The 17,218-nt window shown below is 45.6% G+C and overlaps 1 protein-coding gene and 1 pseudogene across 1 annotated transcript; both read right to left on the bottom strand.

The window, feature by feature from the left end:
• Positions 1-2,112: 2,112 nt before the first annotated feature.
• LOC148293856 (anthranilate synthase beta subunit 2, chloroplastic-like) lies at positions 2,113-14,287 on the bottom strand. Its single transcript, XM_088254624.1, has 8 exons — positions 14,207-14,287; positions 14,016-14,052; positions 13,799-13,913; positions 13,501-13,599; positions 13,352-13,362; positions 13,255-13,309; positions 3,165-3,234; positions 2,113-2,268 (listed from the first exon to the last, which is right to left on the bottom strand). Exons 1-8 carry the CDS (start codon positions 14,282-14,284, stop codon positions 2,113-2,115), a joined length of 621 nt encoding a protein of 206 aa, XP_088110750.1. The 5' UTR covers positions 14,285-14,287.
• A 1,311-nt stretch (positions 14,288-15,598) lies between these two features.
• LOC148293855 (25S ribosomal RNA) lies at positions 15,599-16,377 on the bottom strand (annotated as a pseudogene; the record flags this gene model as incomplete).
• Between the last annotated feature and the right edge of the window lie 841 nt (positions 16,378-17,218).

Here is a 17,218-nt window from a genome sequence, read left to right as displayed (position 1 = left end):
GTTTTCGAATTCTGGCTTAAACAGATTGCACTTTCTTGCTCCCAATAAGTGTACCAGTGCATTTTGTGGGGGCTAGTTTCATTTGCGTTTCGTTCTTTTCATTTAGGGGAAGTTAAAAGGGTAAGTCTTTAGGAGTATTTTGTCTGCTAGAGATATTTTGTTTATAGTAATGCGACGGATAGTTGGTATAGTTAGATACTAAAACATTACTTTTCTATGGTATCATCTTTTCATCAGATTCCTGATAAACAATAATAGAATTTTTTTATTTTTTTTTGTAATTGTTGATAAACAATAAAAAGATGCCCTGTATATATCCATTCATTTTAAGAACTTTGTAAAGGCGAGGCAACAGCCGTCTCCCCCCTCCCTTCTGCATAGGCAGAGCTGAATGGTCTGTGTCGAAAGTTTTCTTTAAACACTTAGTAGAAGAAACCAAAGCCCTGCAGTTAATTTAGGAAACCAAAGCCCTGCAGTTAATTCAGTAGGCTTGGCTCTAAATTAGTTGAGGATTTGTTAGGAGTTCCTAGAACTCGGTTTGTTTCGACAAGTTTATGTAGTTTTTGTGTTTCTGGTTGTTACCCCCAATTAAAAAAGAAAAAAGAAAAAAGCAAAGCTCTAGTATTTATTGTTAACAGCTGCCCAAAAGATATTGTCGACCTTGCATTTGGTTGAAAGATTTTTGAAATATATGAAGTGCAAGTCATATTATAAAATAAAGTTTATCTGACCCATGAAGTTGGCAAAGAAAGAAGGGAAATACGCGGCTTTATCCTGGCTCACCCAATTTATTCACTAGTGCTTTTATTTTGATACTCAATCACAAATGTCCCTTATAAAAACTCTCTATTGATAGTTTATTGCTCATCATTCACTTAGGTTTTTTTCTTCAAAGTCGTTGCTCTATGATATCCTCTCATCTCTCTAGGTTTAGAATTAATATTTTTAGCTCGTGAATTAATATTTTTAGCTCGTGTAGAGAATGTTATTTTAGTGGGATTATACAAGAACTTTTTGAGGAATATTATACTTGAAGCTTGTTTACAAAATTTTGGGATTATGCAATGAATATTTCTCAGTTTGTCTTGGGATTGTGCAACAAATTTTGTGTTTTTTGGTGAGGTCTGACTTGTAGCTCCTCTTCTCTTAGTTATCTCTTCCAACTCGCAGTTGATTCTTTTTGGGTTCTTTGGTGAGGTTTGCAATAAACAAGCAATACACATGCAATAAACAAGCAATAAACATGCAATATGCATCCAATAAATAAGCAATACACACGCAATAAACAAGCAATACACACGAAGGGAGAGAGCTTGTATTAGACTTATCTTGCTGAACATGTTTATTGCAATAAACAAGCAATATACACGCAATGAATCTGAAATTTCTAAGTTTTTTTTTTATTGTCTTATTATTGTCATCGTATTAGCCCTGTATTGCTATTTTATTGTTGTCGTATCACTTTTTTTTTTCAAGTCTGTTTTGGAAAGTTTTTGTTGGGTTTCAGGCAAATAAATGCTTATGTTTCAAACAAAAGTTTAAAGTCAATGCCAATCCACCCATTTCAAGAACAAATATTACAAATTGGGTTTGCAAATTTGTTGGTGGTGCTTGCGATGGCTAATGGTGTGGATGAGGAAGATGGGTCTTTGGACCTAGGAAAAGAAGAACGTAGAGAATTGGGAATTAGGGCTGGGAATCTGAGAGAGAGAGAGAGAGAGAGAGAGAGAGGATATGCAAAATTGGGATTTCATTTTAGATAGAACATATCAGAGAAGAAAAGAAGAAACAAAAAAGGAAGCAATTGGGGTTGTCATCTTAGAGATAGCAGTGCATAGAAGAAGAAGAAGAAGAAAGCAAAATTTAGAGAGAGAGAGAGAGCAGTAGCAGAGACCAATTTCACATGACCAAAACAAGTGATAAAAATGATACTAGGCCAATAGGGAGCTTTTATAGAGGATATTTTTGAATGAGTTTTAAAAAGAGGGCATTGTTGAATAAAACATTGGAGCCAAGGGCAAAGCCGTGTATTTCCCAAGAAGAAACATAACACATTTGAAATAAGGCATGTGATGGTTCTTCATTTATTTATTTAGTTTTACTTTCTGAAAGCTATTGGCACATTACATTACGTTGTGTAGAATCTGCAGATAAACCAGGCCTGTAATTCTCAGATTCGGACTCTCGTTTCTCTATCAATTTAACAAAGTTACGGACAATTGTCTTGCCTTCAGAAGTTATGATACTTTCAGGATGAAACTGAACCCCCTGCAAAAGAAGTTCAAATGTATTTGGTTATAGCAACAACACTACATTGAGCTTTAATTCTATAGGGGTAGTAAGAGTAAGAAAAGAACAATGGCTAAAGGTCAGAAATAAGGCATACGATTAAGTCGAAGATTCAAAAACATAAGAGCTGCTCTCATTTATACTAACTAATTTTTCAGAGCAAATGAAATAAGGTAGGAACCATCTCGAATTCCACATTGTGTTCTAACATACATCACCCAGAAAAATATCATTAAGTGAACCTCTGGGTTGCAATCCATCTACATTTGATGTAGCTACAAGAATTAACCTTAAAGACAAATGCAATAGCTAAATTAATTTAACTAACAGTCAGTCAAATATAGCTAACTGACTTGACATAACCTCATCAATTGCTCTGGGACAGGACTGAGGATTTTATACCATGCAACAAAACAAAGAATATTGTTTCCAGCATGGTATTTTTAACATGTTAACACTTCACTGTGTCAGTCCTGCTTCAAGCATTCCTCAAGTTTTGTTCATATATTACATTTAATCCCATGACTAACCTACTTGTGGCCAAATCATCTCAATTTCAATACAAAACATTATCATTCATCCTCTCAGTGATTTGTTAAAGGAATCCTAGCATCAATAATGAAGCAAATGACACTTCCTTCGAAAAGGTCCTGGAGAAATTTCTTCCAGTATTTGGAGGCAAAGTAAGTTCACCTCTTGATAAAATGTTACGAGTCTCTTCTTTATATGGTATAAAACTTGTGCATGAACGTGCATTTTCCATAGAATGAAGAAAAAGGGCAGCCATTACCAGAATGAACAGCACAATATTCTCCATTGCATAATAGAATGAAGAAAACAAAAAGAAGAAAAAAAAGAGGAAACCCTTATCCTACTTGAAGATGTCTATATTTCTTGTGATGAGCAGCCATTATCAGTCCATCCTCTGTCCATGCTGTAACCTGTTTATGCCATAATCAACCGAGCGTATTCAGCACCAAAGCACACAGGCAAACCCTTAGAAGATGACCGATATCATCCCCTTCTTAACCTACCGAAGGAAGGCCCCCCTTCTGAAGCGGTACAACGCCTGCAGAAGCTCTCAACTACAGATCCTAGAGCTATGACACATGTCACCTCCACGACAGTTTGCACGAAGTCCCACATCGAAACTTTGTGCAAAGCTTCCGTTTTCACTTCCCTATAAATAGGGAACAGTGCCCAAGTAAAAAAGGGTAACTATTTTCTCACATTTTACTATTACTCTGCCAAAATTACCACAAATAGCTTACATAAGCATCGGAGAGCCTTCGGCAGGCACCACACCTGTGTCCGAAGCTTAACGACTGCTTCTTCCTATTGTCTTCTGCAGGTTTCTCAGTTACCGAAGGTCCTCACCTTCTTCCCTGCTGAAGACCCTGCATTCCCCATCCTAAGTTGACCCTCCCAAAAAGAGCATCAACAGTTTGGCGCCGTCTGTGGGAATCAACCTCTGAATCCCAACCCCCTCAACCAGCTCTGCTGGCTCCTTCCCCTATCAAGTCGAGACTTCTCCACATTCCCCCGCCAAAAGATAGACCCGACGCCCCAGCTAAGGTCTACAGGGACTGCAGGCACCGTATCTCGGAGCTTCGACCAGAGCCGATCCAAATCCCTGTAGACCTCCATAACCCAAAGGTAACTCAACTTGGTCCCCTACCGAAGCCCACCCGTGCAGCTACCACGGAAGAAGTTGGAGACTCAGACGATTGGGAGCCTTATAACCCTGAAGACTGGGAGACCCACTATTCTGAAGATTTCGAAGAATGGGAAGACTATCCACCTCCACCTACCCAACCCTACAAGTCTTCGGCCCCCAACTCTCTCCCTCATGCCGACCCTGCCATGCGACTCCTTTTTGAAAAAGTCCGATAGCTGGAGAACGAGCAGCACCGTAGCCATCAAACCCTCTGGGCGAAGCCTCGACCTGGCCCCTTTACGGAGCGCATCCTTAACTATCGCCACGAAAAGGACATCCAACCGCTTCGCATCGCCTTCTACATAGGTGGGGAGGACCCCTTAACCCATGTCCATTCCTTCCAGTCTGCCTTGGGGTGTAAGGGCCTCAGTAACGAAGGCATGTGCCTCCTTTTTCCATCCACCCTCGAGGGCGCTGCTCTAAACTAGTTCTATCGATTGAACCCACATACCATCAACTCCTTCGTTAGCCTGAAGCAGACCTTCTTAGATCATTTTATGATCCAAACCGATCGATTATACTCCGCAAATGATCTATACTTCGGTAGGGCGAGGATGAACCTTTGCGGGAGTATGCTGCCCATTTCAGCCACGAGTATTCTCGTTGTCTGAAGACGGATGATCAGGCTGCCTTCGGAGCCTTCAAGAGTGGTCTTCACGAATACAACTTCGGCTATCTGGTCCACAGTAACCTGTGGAACACTTATGCCGAACTAATGAAGTAGGCAATCATTCATGCTAAGGCCGAATACTTTAACTCCAAGCGTAGTCCCGCCAACCAGTCTCGGAACACCTTTGGCAATACCCCACCTATTTCGACACCCAATCCCGCCAACCCTCACCCCTATGCTCCAGCCCCGAACAACCAGAGCACCCAACACACTAAGAGGAAGGAAGGCTATCAACATCCCTTAAACAGTGGGAAATACAGTAGACATTCTGGTCATCATCAACCTGGTGGCCACACCCCTTCCAGACCGAAGGATTGTGCCCCGCTCCCCTTTGAGCCCAAGCCCAGATTTGAAGTGTTCACCACACTAAACACCACTTACGAGGATGTCCTGGTCAACGAAGCCCCAATCATCCCTAAACCCCCTCCCCGCAGACCCACGGCCAAGCCCGTGTAGAACACTGGCGTCTTCTGCCGTTTCCACCAGTTCAACGGCCATGATACTGAATCTTGTATCGCTTTGCACAACATTATTGAAGAGCTCATCTGCGACGGGAAATTGGATAAATACGTCCACAACCATCCACCCCCCCCCCCCCCCCCCCAAACCCCCATCAACGTCAGATCAACATGATCTCCACCATAAGCGATGGCCCTACCCTGGCCAGGACATCAAACAACTCCATCAAGCATTATGTTTGATCTTCCTACGCACATCAAGTCTTCAGCACTAAGCATGGGCGTATGCCGAAGACCTCCAAAACAGGCTGGGCCCCCATCACCTTCAGTGAAGAGGAGGAGTGTGGTGTCATCTACCCCCATGACGATCCGCTAATCATTATGGCGGACATCTCAAACTTTGACGTCGAGTGTATCATGGTCGACACTGGTAGCTCCATCAGCGTCATGTTCGCCGAGGCCTTCAACGAACTTCAAGTCCCTGACCACCTGCTAGACCGAAGCATCACGCCTCTTGTGAGCTTTTCTGGCGACGTTGTCCAACCCATTGGAAGCATCCACCTCCCCATCTCCATTGGTTCAGCACCTCAAAGGGCCACGGTCACCACCCCTTTCTTCATCGTCGATTGCCCGACGGCCTACAACGTCATCCTTGGACGCCCTGCCCTGGCACAAATGCTAGTCTTTATCTCCACACACATGCTATTACTGAAGTTCCCCACTCTTCACGGCACAAGCACATTGCGAGGAGACCAACTCGGCGCCCGAAGCTACTACGCTTCGGCAGTCAAATCCACCAATCGCACACCATGACGTGAAGCCCTTTCAGTCACTATAGCCCCACCTCTTCCTCGAGTTGGCACTGAGCGCCCAAAGGACCCTAGGGAAGACTTTGTCACCCCCCAGGGCGAACCAGTGGAAGACCTCAAACTTATCTGTCTTCATGATGACTGCCCAGATCGGCATGTCTGGATTGGCACCTCCCTTCTCCCTGACCTTCGCTCTGCCCTTATCGCCTTCCTCCGCCTCAACTTTGAGGCATATCACTTGATCTCATCACCCATCGTCTCAGTATTGACCTTGCCGTCCGACACGTTTGGCAGAAGTGTTGCGCATATGACCCGGAGCGCTATGAGGCCATGAGGACGGAGGTGGAGAAACTCTGAAGCATCGGTTTCATCAAGGAGGTGGACTACCCTACGTGGCTAGCCAACGTGGTGATGGTGCGCAAACCGAAGAAGGGTTGGCGAATGTGCGTCGATTACACCAACCTCAATCGAGCCTGTCCAAAGGACAGCTTCCCCTTACCCCGAATCGACCACCTTTTCGCCCCATTGATTGGCCACAGTATGGGGGTCTACGTTGACGACATGCTAGTTAAGAGTCGCACTGCTGACCAGCACATCCCCAACCTCTCCACTATGTTCAAGGTACTGAAGCGACACAACATGCGACTCAACCCCACGAAGTGCGCCTTCGGTGTTGCTTCAGGCAAATTCCTCGGCTTCATGATTAGCCAGCGTGGCATCGAGGCCAACCCAGAGAAAATTCAAGCCATCCTGGAAATGCAGGTGCCCAAAATGGTCAAAGACATCCAAAGCCTTACGGGACGTGTGGCAGCCCTAACCAGATTCATCTCCAAGGCCATTGATCGTTGTGCCCCCTTTTTTAAGGCCCTCAAGGGCAATAAACGCAACATCACCTGGGCCCCAGAATGTGATAAGGCTTTCACTGAGCTCAAGGAATACATAAGCAAGGCACCCCTCTTATCCACACCTAAACTTGGCGAAACCTTAATGCTCTATCTCTCAGTATCCAACACAGCAGTTAGCTCCGTGCTTATTCGACCCCACGAAGGGGTTGAGCACCCCTTCCACTACGTCAGCAAGGCTCTGTAGGATGCTGAGGTTAGATGTCCGGACATAGAGAAACTGGCCTTCGCCCAGGTTACTTCGGCTAGACGCCTCTGACCCTACTTTCAGGCCCATACGATCCATGTTCTCACCAACCAGCCATTACGGCAGGTACTACAGAAGCCGGAGACATCTGGAAGACTAGTTAAGTGGGCTATCAAGCTCAGAGAATTTGATATCCACTTTAAGCCACGATTTCCTGTCTGAATTTACAGCACCCTAGGATTCGGCCACCCTCGTCGTCACCCCCACAACCAATACCACCCCCACCCCTGTCCACATAGTTGGTGAGGGTCGTTTCGACCCCAACCAGCCCTTCTGGACACTCCACGTTGATGGGTCTGCAAATACTCAAGGGTGTGGGGGCAGGCCTCGTCCTTCTCTCTCTAGACCATGTTACCCTAGAATACGCTCTTCGCTTTAACTTCCACGCTTCCAACAACGAAGTCGAATACGAGGCACTCTTGGCTGGCCTTCGGCTGGCCCAGGAGATGGGGGCCCAACAAATACAGACCTTCAGCTATTCCCAGCTTGTGGTCCATCAGGTCAACCAGGACTTCCATGCTAAAGACACCTCCATGACGGCATACCTCCAGCATGCCCATCTCTTACTTAAAACCTTCGACGCGTACATGATCAATTAGATCCCATAATGCGCTGGCCAGGCTCGCTTCAGCATTAGAGTAGGGCAATGGACGCAAAATATACATGGAGTTCCAAGATAAACCAAGCACCAGGACACCAGTCGTCTGTACCATCGATCACAGCCCCACTTGGATGGACCCCATCCTCAAGTTCTTACAACACCAGAAATTACCCATCGACCCCGCCGAAGCGCGCCATGTTCACTATCGTTCTACTAGGTACCTGGTCCTCAACGGCGCCCTATACAAGCTAGGTTTCAGCCTCCCATACCTCCGATGCTTGACCCCAGACGAGGGCAACTACGTCCTTCGAGGAATTCACGAAGGCATCTGCGGCAACCATTCAAGCGCTCGATCCTTAGCCCATACGGCGATTCAGCAGGGTTACTTTTGGCCATCCCTCCACACTGACGCCCAAACATTCACTCAAAAGTGCGACAAATGCCAAAGGTTTGCCAACATCCCACAACTCCCGGCTGAACCGCTGACTCCAATGGTCATCCCCTGGCCATTCGCCCAATGGGGACTTGACCTCATTGGATCCATCCGGAGGGAAAGGGCCAGGTCAAATACGTGGTGGTTGCCGTCAACTATTTCACAAAGTGGATTGGAACAGAACCCCTTGCCACCATCACGGCTACCCGAATCGAGACCTTCGTTTGGAAGAATATCGTGTGTCGCTTTGGCATACCCCAAGCACTTGTCACAGACAACAGAAGGAAATTCGACAACGCCAAATTCAAGCAATTCTGCTCCAATCTCAAGATTCGTCTCTATTTCACATCCCCAGCTCACCCCCAATCCAACAGCCAAGTCGAGGCTGTGAACAAAATAATGAAGAAGACGCTCAAGACCAAACTTGACAAGGCTAAGGGGTGCTGGCCTGAACTGTTACCAGAGGTCCTCTGGTCATATCGCACTACTTTTCGTACCTCTATAGGAGAGACACCTTTTTCCCTTTCCTTCGGCACTGAGGCCGTTGTTCATGTAGAAATTGGTCAGGCCTCCTACCGAACCTCAACGTATGACGTTGAAGCCAATGACGAACAGTTAGCCCTGAATATGGACCTCATCGACGAACTCCGTGACCAGGCCAACATGCGTAACTTCTCATACAAGCAACGTGTCGCTAGGTACTATGACTCTCGAGTCAAACCTCGCACATTCAGGGCAGGAGACTGGGTCATGAGGAAGGTCTCCTTGGCCACCAAAAACCCTGCCGAAGGTACCTTATGACCAACATGGGAGGGCCCCTATGAGGTTATCAAAGTCTATCGCCTCGGCACTTATCAGCTCCGCGATACCTACGGCAAACCTTTGCCTCATCCTTGGAATGGTGACCACCTCAAGTACTACCATAAGTAAACATACCGAGACCCTAGGTCCTCATGTTTTCTTATACCCTTGGTCTCGAGACATAACTCAAACCTCTTATGTATTTACTACCTTTTGGCATCCACTTAATGAAAACGCTCGACTTAGGGTTCGTTCATACTCATTCTTACAAGTTCAGTTAGCAACAAACATAATTGAGAAGAGAAAACTACGATCTCATAAATTACCAAAATAACCCTTCCTTATGGCAGGGAAATATCCATACAACCAAGTCTGAAATAAATACTAAGGGCCAGTTTGGCATTGCTGTGCTGTGAAAATAATCACTGTCAGATTTGGTGTGAGAGAAATCAGCTGTGAGAGAAAGCAGTTTGGCGTTTGGTAAACTTTTAGCTAAAAGTATTGTTGGTATTGATTCTCGCATAATAAAAAAAATGATTCATGCATAATCATTAAACCCAGTGCATCTTCGAAACTGATTCCTGCATAATCAGAAAATGAAAGCACCTCATTAGCTGCTTTCCCTTATAGCTTTCTCTCACAGTTCCTCTTTTAACAATAAGTGATTTTCTCATAGTTTACCAAACAGGCTGGGTTTCCCAAAATTTTTTAAAAATCACTTATCACCCAAAATAAGCAATGCCAAACGGGCACTAAGGTTACATCATAACAAGCAAAAAATAAACAAGACACTAAAGCATCAGCAGGCTGCTCTATCGCCTCCTCAGGTGTAGACTCAGCCTCGGGAACTGCTGCACCGCCACCACCCTCGGTACCTCCACCAGCCTCGGCATCAGAAGGACTCGCAGCATTTCCAGATGAGAGGGGAAGCAAAGAGCAACTCCCTGCCAGGAGGAATAGGTGGAGGGGCACCACTGGTGTCGAAGTTTATATCCAAGTTTGGATTAAACCTCGCCACCAGCTTCTCCCACCCATACTGGTCCTCAACCATCGCATCAAGCACAAGGTTCTTGAACTCCTCCGAACCCTTGTACCCCTCAACAGCCTCGGCACGGGCTGCAACTAGCTCCTCCACCTTCTTCCTCTTAACTTCAGCCCTGGCCTCCTCTACCACCTCTAGCTGCTACGCCGTCTCCTTCAGCTCCCGCTTGAGCCTCCCGACCCTCAGCTGCATCGCGTTTTTCTCTCGAATGGCAGCCTGGGCTTCGACAGTACCAGCTTTCGCGGTCTCGGAATGGCGCCTCACCAAGGCCACCTCCTTCTCAGCCCTAGCCAGGGTGAGGTACATATCCCCGAACGCCTGCAACGACAAGTCATCAGACTCAGCTTCAAACAAAACTCAAAAGTATTAAAAGTTTCATCATAGTACTTGGATACTCACATTGGCAGCAGAGAGTACTGACTTTTGGACTTGATCTAAGAAGTCCGTGGCCTTCGTCCAAGCAAGCTCCCCCGCATCCATCTTCACCCCTGTTAGGAAGGCGTTCACAAGGGGCACTTCCTGGCGATGCATCGCCAGGGTTACCTCATTCTTTTGTCGCTGAACCCACAGCGCTGGCTACACCCTTCGCTTCAGCCTTCCTCGCCCGCTTGGCCTTGTCTCTCTCTCGCCTTTCCTTCAGCTTCTGCTGCTTCTTCTCAGGATCCACGGCCACCTTCGGTGAGCCCCCCACCGTGGCCACAGCTCTCGGCACCTCAGCCACTGCAACCACCACAAAACATGATTGTTAGATTGTACACAAAGAAAAATGAATGAAGACACAGGAAGAAGACAAACACTCACTGCTTTGAAGCAGCCCTAACTCTAGCAGAAATCGCACTTCTTACAAACTCTATCTCCTCTTCCTCTTCCTTCGACATAGGATTGCACTTCACTGAGCCTGCACAGAAAAAAAAAATTGGGATTGTACTGCCCCGACACATAGCCTAGCCTTGCCAGCATCATCTGCACCCAAGTGTGCAATGGCAGCCCTTGGGTGGGACACCATCACACACCCCTTGGGTGGGTACCTCACAGTTTCTGTGGGCATCGGCAGCCTCAACCCCACACAATCCGGAATCTGATAATCAACCTTCAGCTGCTCCAACTGATTGATGGTCAACTTGTTCCTCTTTGGTAAAGGAACCCCCGTTGGCACACTCACACCAGCAGAGGCCACCACTACTGTCCCAAACCCTAAAGCTTCCCCCCGCCCACTTGAACTCGTCTTTGATGCCTGAGTTATACCCAGGACCCGGTTAGCAACAGCCTCTAGGGCGGCATAATTTTTCTGCATCTCTCGGTACGCTTTCCCCCAAGAGCTCATAGATTGCCTTTCTTCCCCTGCCCTACCCTTCTCCACTATCATCCCTTCCACTAAGCCTTTAGACTCAGTACTCTCATCACCACTATCCACGTCTTCCCCATTGAAGGCATGGTGACTGGGTGGACTCTAGCTCTCTCTCTCAGAATTATCAGACATCTACAAAAAAAAACAAAAAAAACAAAAAAAAATATATACAGAAACTAAGGCGCATGTGAAGATTGAAAGCAAGTCCCTAGACATGTTCTATAATGTTCATGCAAGTTCATCTCAGTTCCTCTATGTTCTTCAAAATATTCATACAAAACTCAACATATACATGCACTTTGATCCAAAATGAAAGAGAAAAGGAGGCAGTACCTTGTTGTCATTGCCGTGTACGACCGTCGGAAATCGTCACACCACAGGAACTCTAGCCAGAAATCGCCTAGCTCTTCCTCTCAAAATTTTGGAAATTTTGGAAGTGCTCTCCCTTCTTCCCTTCTCCTCCTTTTATACATATAAAAAATGCATCGAAACGTGAACCGTCACATTAATACCCAACCCAGTGATGCCTCCATCCTCACAAAACCCTTTCAAATTCCGGACATGCGAGACACGCTCGCTGACGTCACCCCTACCGTTTGGCACCCCCCTCCCCCCCGTGCCGAACCTGCAAGGGGACACCCGAGACACGCCTCGTTCGGCACCCCCGTGCCGAACGTGCAAGAGGACACGCGAGACACACTTGCTGATGTCACCCCTACCGTTCGGCATCCCCCGTGCCGAACGTGCAAGAGGACATGCGAGACACGCTTGCTGACGTCACCCCTACCGTTCGGCACCCCTCGTGCCTAACGTGCAAGAGGACACGCGCGATAGCTCGTTGACGTCACCACTACAGTTCGGCACCCCCCCTTCCCCCGTGCCAAACGTGCAAGGGGACACACGAGACACACCTCGTTGACGTCACCCCTACCGTTCGGCACCCCCCGTGCCGAACGTGCAAGGGGACTCACACGAGACACACTCGCTGATGTCACCCGTACTGTTCGGCACCCCTTGCCGAACGTGCAAGGGGACTCACACGAGACACGCTCGTTGACATCACCCTTACCGTTCGGCACCCCCCATGCCGAACGTGCCGACCAGACTCTTGCAAGTGGCTTCCTTCGGCACCCCCTTGCCCAACGTGCAGCTCAGACTCTTGCAAGCGGCTCCCTTTAGCATGAAGTGCCTTCCTTCGGCACCCCTTCCGCCGAACCTACATATAGTTCCAAAAACAAAAACAAAAACAAAAAACAAAAAAACAACAACAACAACCTACTGCAACCCAAGTGCCTTCTCGCTTCCAAACTTGGGGGACTCAGGGACTGCCCATGGCACCCGCCATGCCAATACGCTCGGTATAATTACGCGGCATTCTTACAAGTTCCCAAACCAGAAGCTACTCCTCGATTGGCAACTTGGGGGACTACTGTTTATGTCATAATCAACTGAGCGTATTCAGCACCAAAGCACACCGGCAAACCCTTAGAAGACGAGTGATATCATCCCCTTCTTAACCTATCGAAGGAAGGCCCCCCCTTCGGAAGCGGTACAACCCCTGCCGAAGCTCCCAACTACAGATCCTAGAGCTATGACACGTGTCACCTCCACGACGGTTTGTACGAAGTCCCACATCGAAACTTTGTGCAAAACGTCCGTTTCACTTCCCTATAAATAGGGAACAGTGCCCAAGTAAAAAGGGTAACAATTTTCTCACCTTTACTATTACTCTGCCAAAATTACCACAAATAGCTTACTTAAGCATCGGAGAGCCTTCGGCAAGCACCACACCGGTGTCCGAAGCTTAACGACTGCTTCTTCCTATTGTCTTCTGCAGGTTTCTCAGTTTCCGAAGGTCCTCACCTTCTTCCCTATTGAAGACCCTAGATTCCCCTTCCTAAGTTGACCCTCCCAAAAAGAGCATCAACATAATCTTAAGTTCTTCACCAGGAAAACTGTTCTTATCAATTACAAGACTGTGATTTCTGCCAGCTGGGACAAGACAAAAGGAAAGTTCAACTATTATTTGAGAGCCCATTAATGTACTGGATAGTTGAACTATCGCATTACAACTAGGAATTTTAAGACTTCATACAAATTTTAAGAATGTTAATACCTGCGTGGTCAAGAAAATTTACACTAGAAAAGGAAAAAAAAATGGAAGAGGAAAGAAAAATTCATACTTCGATAATCCAGAAAACATGCTATCTTCTCCCTTCTCGTTATAATATACGAGAGAGCTCTTATCATGCATGACACCAAACGGAGAACGAACAATCTTCCTTGAAACACCACAACCCACGTGGATTGTAAAAAGTGGGTTAACAGTCACAATAGAAACAAGAACAATTCATGTGAACTTTTCCTAGTTCATTTGGAGTGTTGCATAATGTAAAGATAACGGAGAAAGTCAAGAAACACAGTCAAATGCATAAACCAAATATCGAGATCATTAAAAATCTTTATCATATGTAAGAAGACTTACCTCTAAAAGCCTCCCCAATGCACTGCAAACCCATACGAACACCAAATAAGGGTACAATGGGCCCGAGCTCCAATACAGTTTGCAATGATATTCCAGAATCTTGGGGCGTGCCTATAAAAGGGAAATATTATGTTTAAAAATCAGAGAATGAGTACATGTTTCCTTTTACAAGCATCCACTATACATGAAACACCACTAGAAGGTACAGCTGACCTGGCCCTGGAGAGATTAGCACTCCTCTGGGATTTTTGCCATAAGAATGCAAAAAAGTATGCAATGACAAAATCAGATGCCTTACAGAAGATATATGTATATATCATAATTGCTTCGCCACCCAAAACACATTACATCATGTTTATGTGGATCAGTAAACAATAATTAACTACGTAAAGTACAACTTCTTACCTTTTTAGTTCATCAACAGTTAGTTCATCATTCCGATAGACTTGAAAGAGACATCCCAACTCTCCCATATACTTCATATCAAAGGTAATGTATTACTGCAATGCCTTCTTAATTCGTAAGAACCATCAATAAATAAAAATAAGCAGAGAATAATCATGTAAAACTGCTTGAAATGAATGAGTTCACCCATCACTGATGTTTCAGGAACTCCCACCTGATCTTGGAAAGGGCTCCATTAAAATAAGGACACGAATTTATTCACAATCATGTTTAGCAAGTATTTCTTGAATTGTTATACAAAATTAATCTCCTTGCACTCTTGTGAAAAATGAAAAGGCAGTGAAAAAAAAAAAAACATGAATTCATCTCTCCAGAAAAGGGAGTACAAATACATAATTTCATTCCTAACATTCTTGTTTTTTTCCTTTTCATTTCAAATTTCTCATCACATCAAGACTATCCAACAAAAAGAATATTCTAGTGATTCGCTCATCTTTCACTTTTGTCTAGATTTTACTATTGTTGGAATGACAAATATGTAAACTTTTTCTCTATACCATCCTCTTTCATCTCTGTTGGTACCGTAACTAGCCGAGAAACTAGCTAGGCTAGATCATCTACGTGCCATGCTTTGAGAGGGTGACCTTAGCCAAAGAAGCATTACCACAAGTCACAACTCTAAGCAAGGCAAGGAGTCCCACATCGGAAAACTGCAAGAGATGGAGACTTCCCCTCACCTACAAAAGAAGACTACTCTCCCCTTAGAAAAGGACTCTCTCTTCTGGTCTTTGGGTCTTGGGTCTCGGGTCTTGACCCTTGGGCCTTGGATTCTCAGGCTTTATACCTTGACCCTTGGGCCTTCTTCTCTTTATCTTTGGGTCTAATCCCCTCATACAAATGTAAACAAACATTATCATAATGAGAACATCTTTCTCCGTGGACGTAGTAGCCCATCATTTGGGTGAACCACGTATACCTTGTCTTCTACATGCTTATTTACTTTATTTACCTTGACTACCGAAGGCAATAACCTGCCGAAGACCTTCACTAGTCATCAATCTGCTGAAGGTTCTTATCTTCCACTTAACCCACCAAAGACACCAACCTGCCGAAGGCAGTCTCTTGCCTTGCCTACCGAAGGCACTTACACGCTAAAAGCCCACGCCTTCACATATCATCCACCACTCCATATCTATCTAAGTTGATACCCATTTTAGGCGTCAACAATCTCCTTCCGAAATAAAATCAGGAGGCATGAAAATCTTAACCACTTTTGGTCCCCTATAGTTTACCAGTTTTTTCCAATTTCGTCTATGTTGTTTCAATTTGGTCAATTTTGTCTTTGTACTTTCACAATCGTAGTAATTACTACGTGCCCCTCACCTTCCACTAGATTAGACCCGTTGGCATCATCTTGTCACCTTAATATATCATATGTTGCCCTAGGTTTTCTAGTGATAGCCTTGCCCTCCTACTCGTCGGGGCCTGGCACTTGCCTCGACGGCCGGGTATAGGTCGCGCGCTTATGCACCATCCATTTTCGGGGCTAGTTGATTCGGCAAGTGAGTTGTTACACACTCCTTAGCTGATTTCGACTTCCATGACTACCGTCCTGCTATCTTAATGGACCAACATCCTTTGTGGGTTCTACTTTAGCGCGCATTTGGACATCGTAACCTTGCTTTCGGTTCATTCTGCATCACCAGTTCTGCTTACCAAAAATGGCCCACTTGGAGCTCTTGATTCCATGGCGCGACTTAAAAAAGTAGCCGCACCGTCCTATCTATTTAAAGTTTGAGAATAGGTCGAGGGCGTTGCACTCTCGATGCCTCTAATCATTGGCTTTATCCGATAGAACTCGTTCACGGGCTCCAACTATCCTGAGGGAAACTTCAGAGGGAACCAGCTACTAGACGATTCGATTAGTCTTTCGCCCCTATACCCAAGTGAGACGAATGATTTGCACGTTAGTATCGCTACGGGCCTCCACCAAAGTTTCCTCTGGCTTCGCCCCGCTCAGGCATAGTTCACCATCTTTTGAGTCTCGACATGCATGCTCTGACTGGAACCCTTCTCATAAGATTAAGGTCGGTCGGCGGTGCAACCCTCAAGTTGATCCCGCCAATTATGGGTTTAACTGCCCGTTGATTCACACACATGTCAAACTCCTTAGTATGTGTTTCAAGACAGGCTGAATGGGGAGTCCACAGGCCGATGCCAGGAGCACGCAGATGCAAAGGCACGCCGAGACGGCGCGTGCTACCTACCACGATTGCGTCGACGACGTCTTTGAGGGAATATCAATAGCCCGAGCTTTGGCCGCCGCCGCAATCTGCATCGGTCCTCTGAGCTGATTGGCGGACCGGCTTGTGACAGTTCCACATCTGATAGGGGTGCATTGCCATCCCCCATAGGCTTCTCTCCCAACAATTTCAAGCACTCTTTGATTCTCTTTTTGAAGTCCTTTTCATCTTTCACTTGCAGTACTTTTTTTCTATCGGTCTTTCGCCTGTATTTAGCCTTGGACAAAATTTATAGCCCGATTTGGGCTTGATATAACCATTATTTCATACATTTTTATTATCTTTCTCTTAGATTCTTGCTATGTTCTTGAGTGAGTTTAGTCCATTTTTACTTAGTTTTGTGTTTTGCTACGTTTGAAGAGTAAAGATGGAAAAATAAGCAAAAGGAGCAATTTTGGGATTGAAATATAATGTGCAATCTTGGGAGCAGAATGTGCTGTGCAGAACAGTCAACTTAACAGAATATACTGTACTTCCTCAGAGCGAACCAGATGTTGAGCCTTATATCTTTGGAAAGATACGGATGTTAGCTTTCTGTAGAATTTTACGGTTCATGATTCGGACGTGTGTGGAGAGAGTTGTGGTCGTTTTAGTACAGACAGTTCGGGCAGAATGTGTTCTGCGGGTTTTGCAGAATAATCCTTTTGAAGTTCAATCCTTGGAGTTTAATTTGTGTCAATCGCATTTGGGAAGTGTCTACAAGGATGT

This window comes from Prunus avium, chromosome 6 (genome assembly GCF_965620075.1).
Source record: "Prunus avium chromosome 6, drPruAviu1.hap1.1, whole genome shotgun sequence".
In the NCBI taxonomy this organism is placed as follows: Eukaryota; Viridiplantae; Streptophyta; class Magnoliopsida; order Rosales; family Rosaceae; genus Prunus; species Prunus avium.
Note: the sequence above shows the minus strand (reverse complement) of the source record. Positions and strands in the feature narration are given on the sequence as shown.

Bases quoted from the DNA above. Each gene is read 5' to 3' on its own strand.
- LOC148293856 (XM_088254624.1), bottom strand. From the start codon at position 14,284: ATGAAGTATATGGGAGAGTTGGGATGTCTCTTTCAAGTCTATCGGAAT. The intron at 13,914-14,015 runs GTCAGCTGTACC...TCCCTTTTATAG, and splicing joins GCTAATCTCTCCAGGGCCAG to GCACGCCCCAAGATTCTGGA. The intron at 3,235-13,254 runs TAAGATTATGTT...ATTATGGCATAA, and splicing joins AGTTTTCCTGGTGAAGAACT to ACAGGTTACAGCATGGACAG.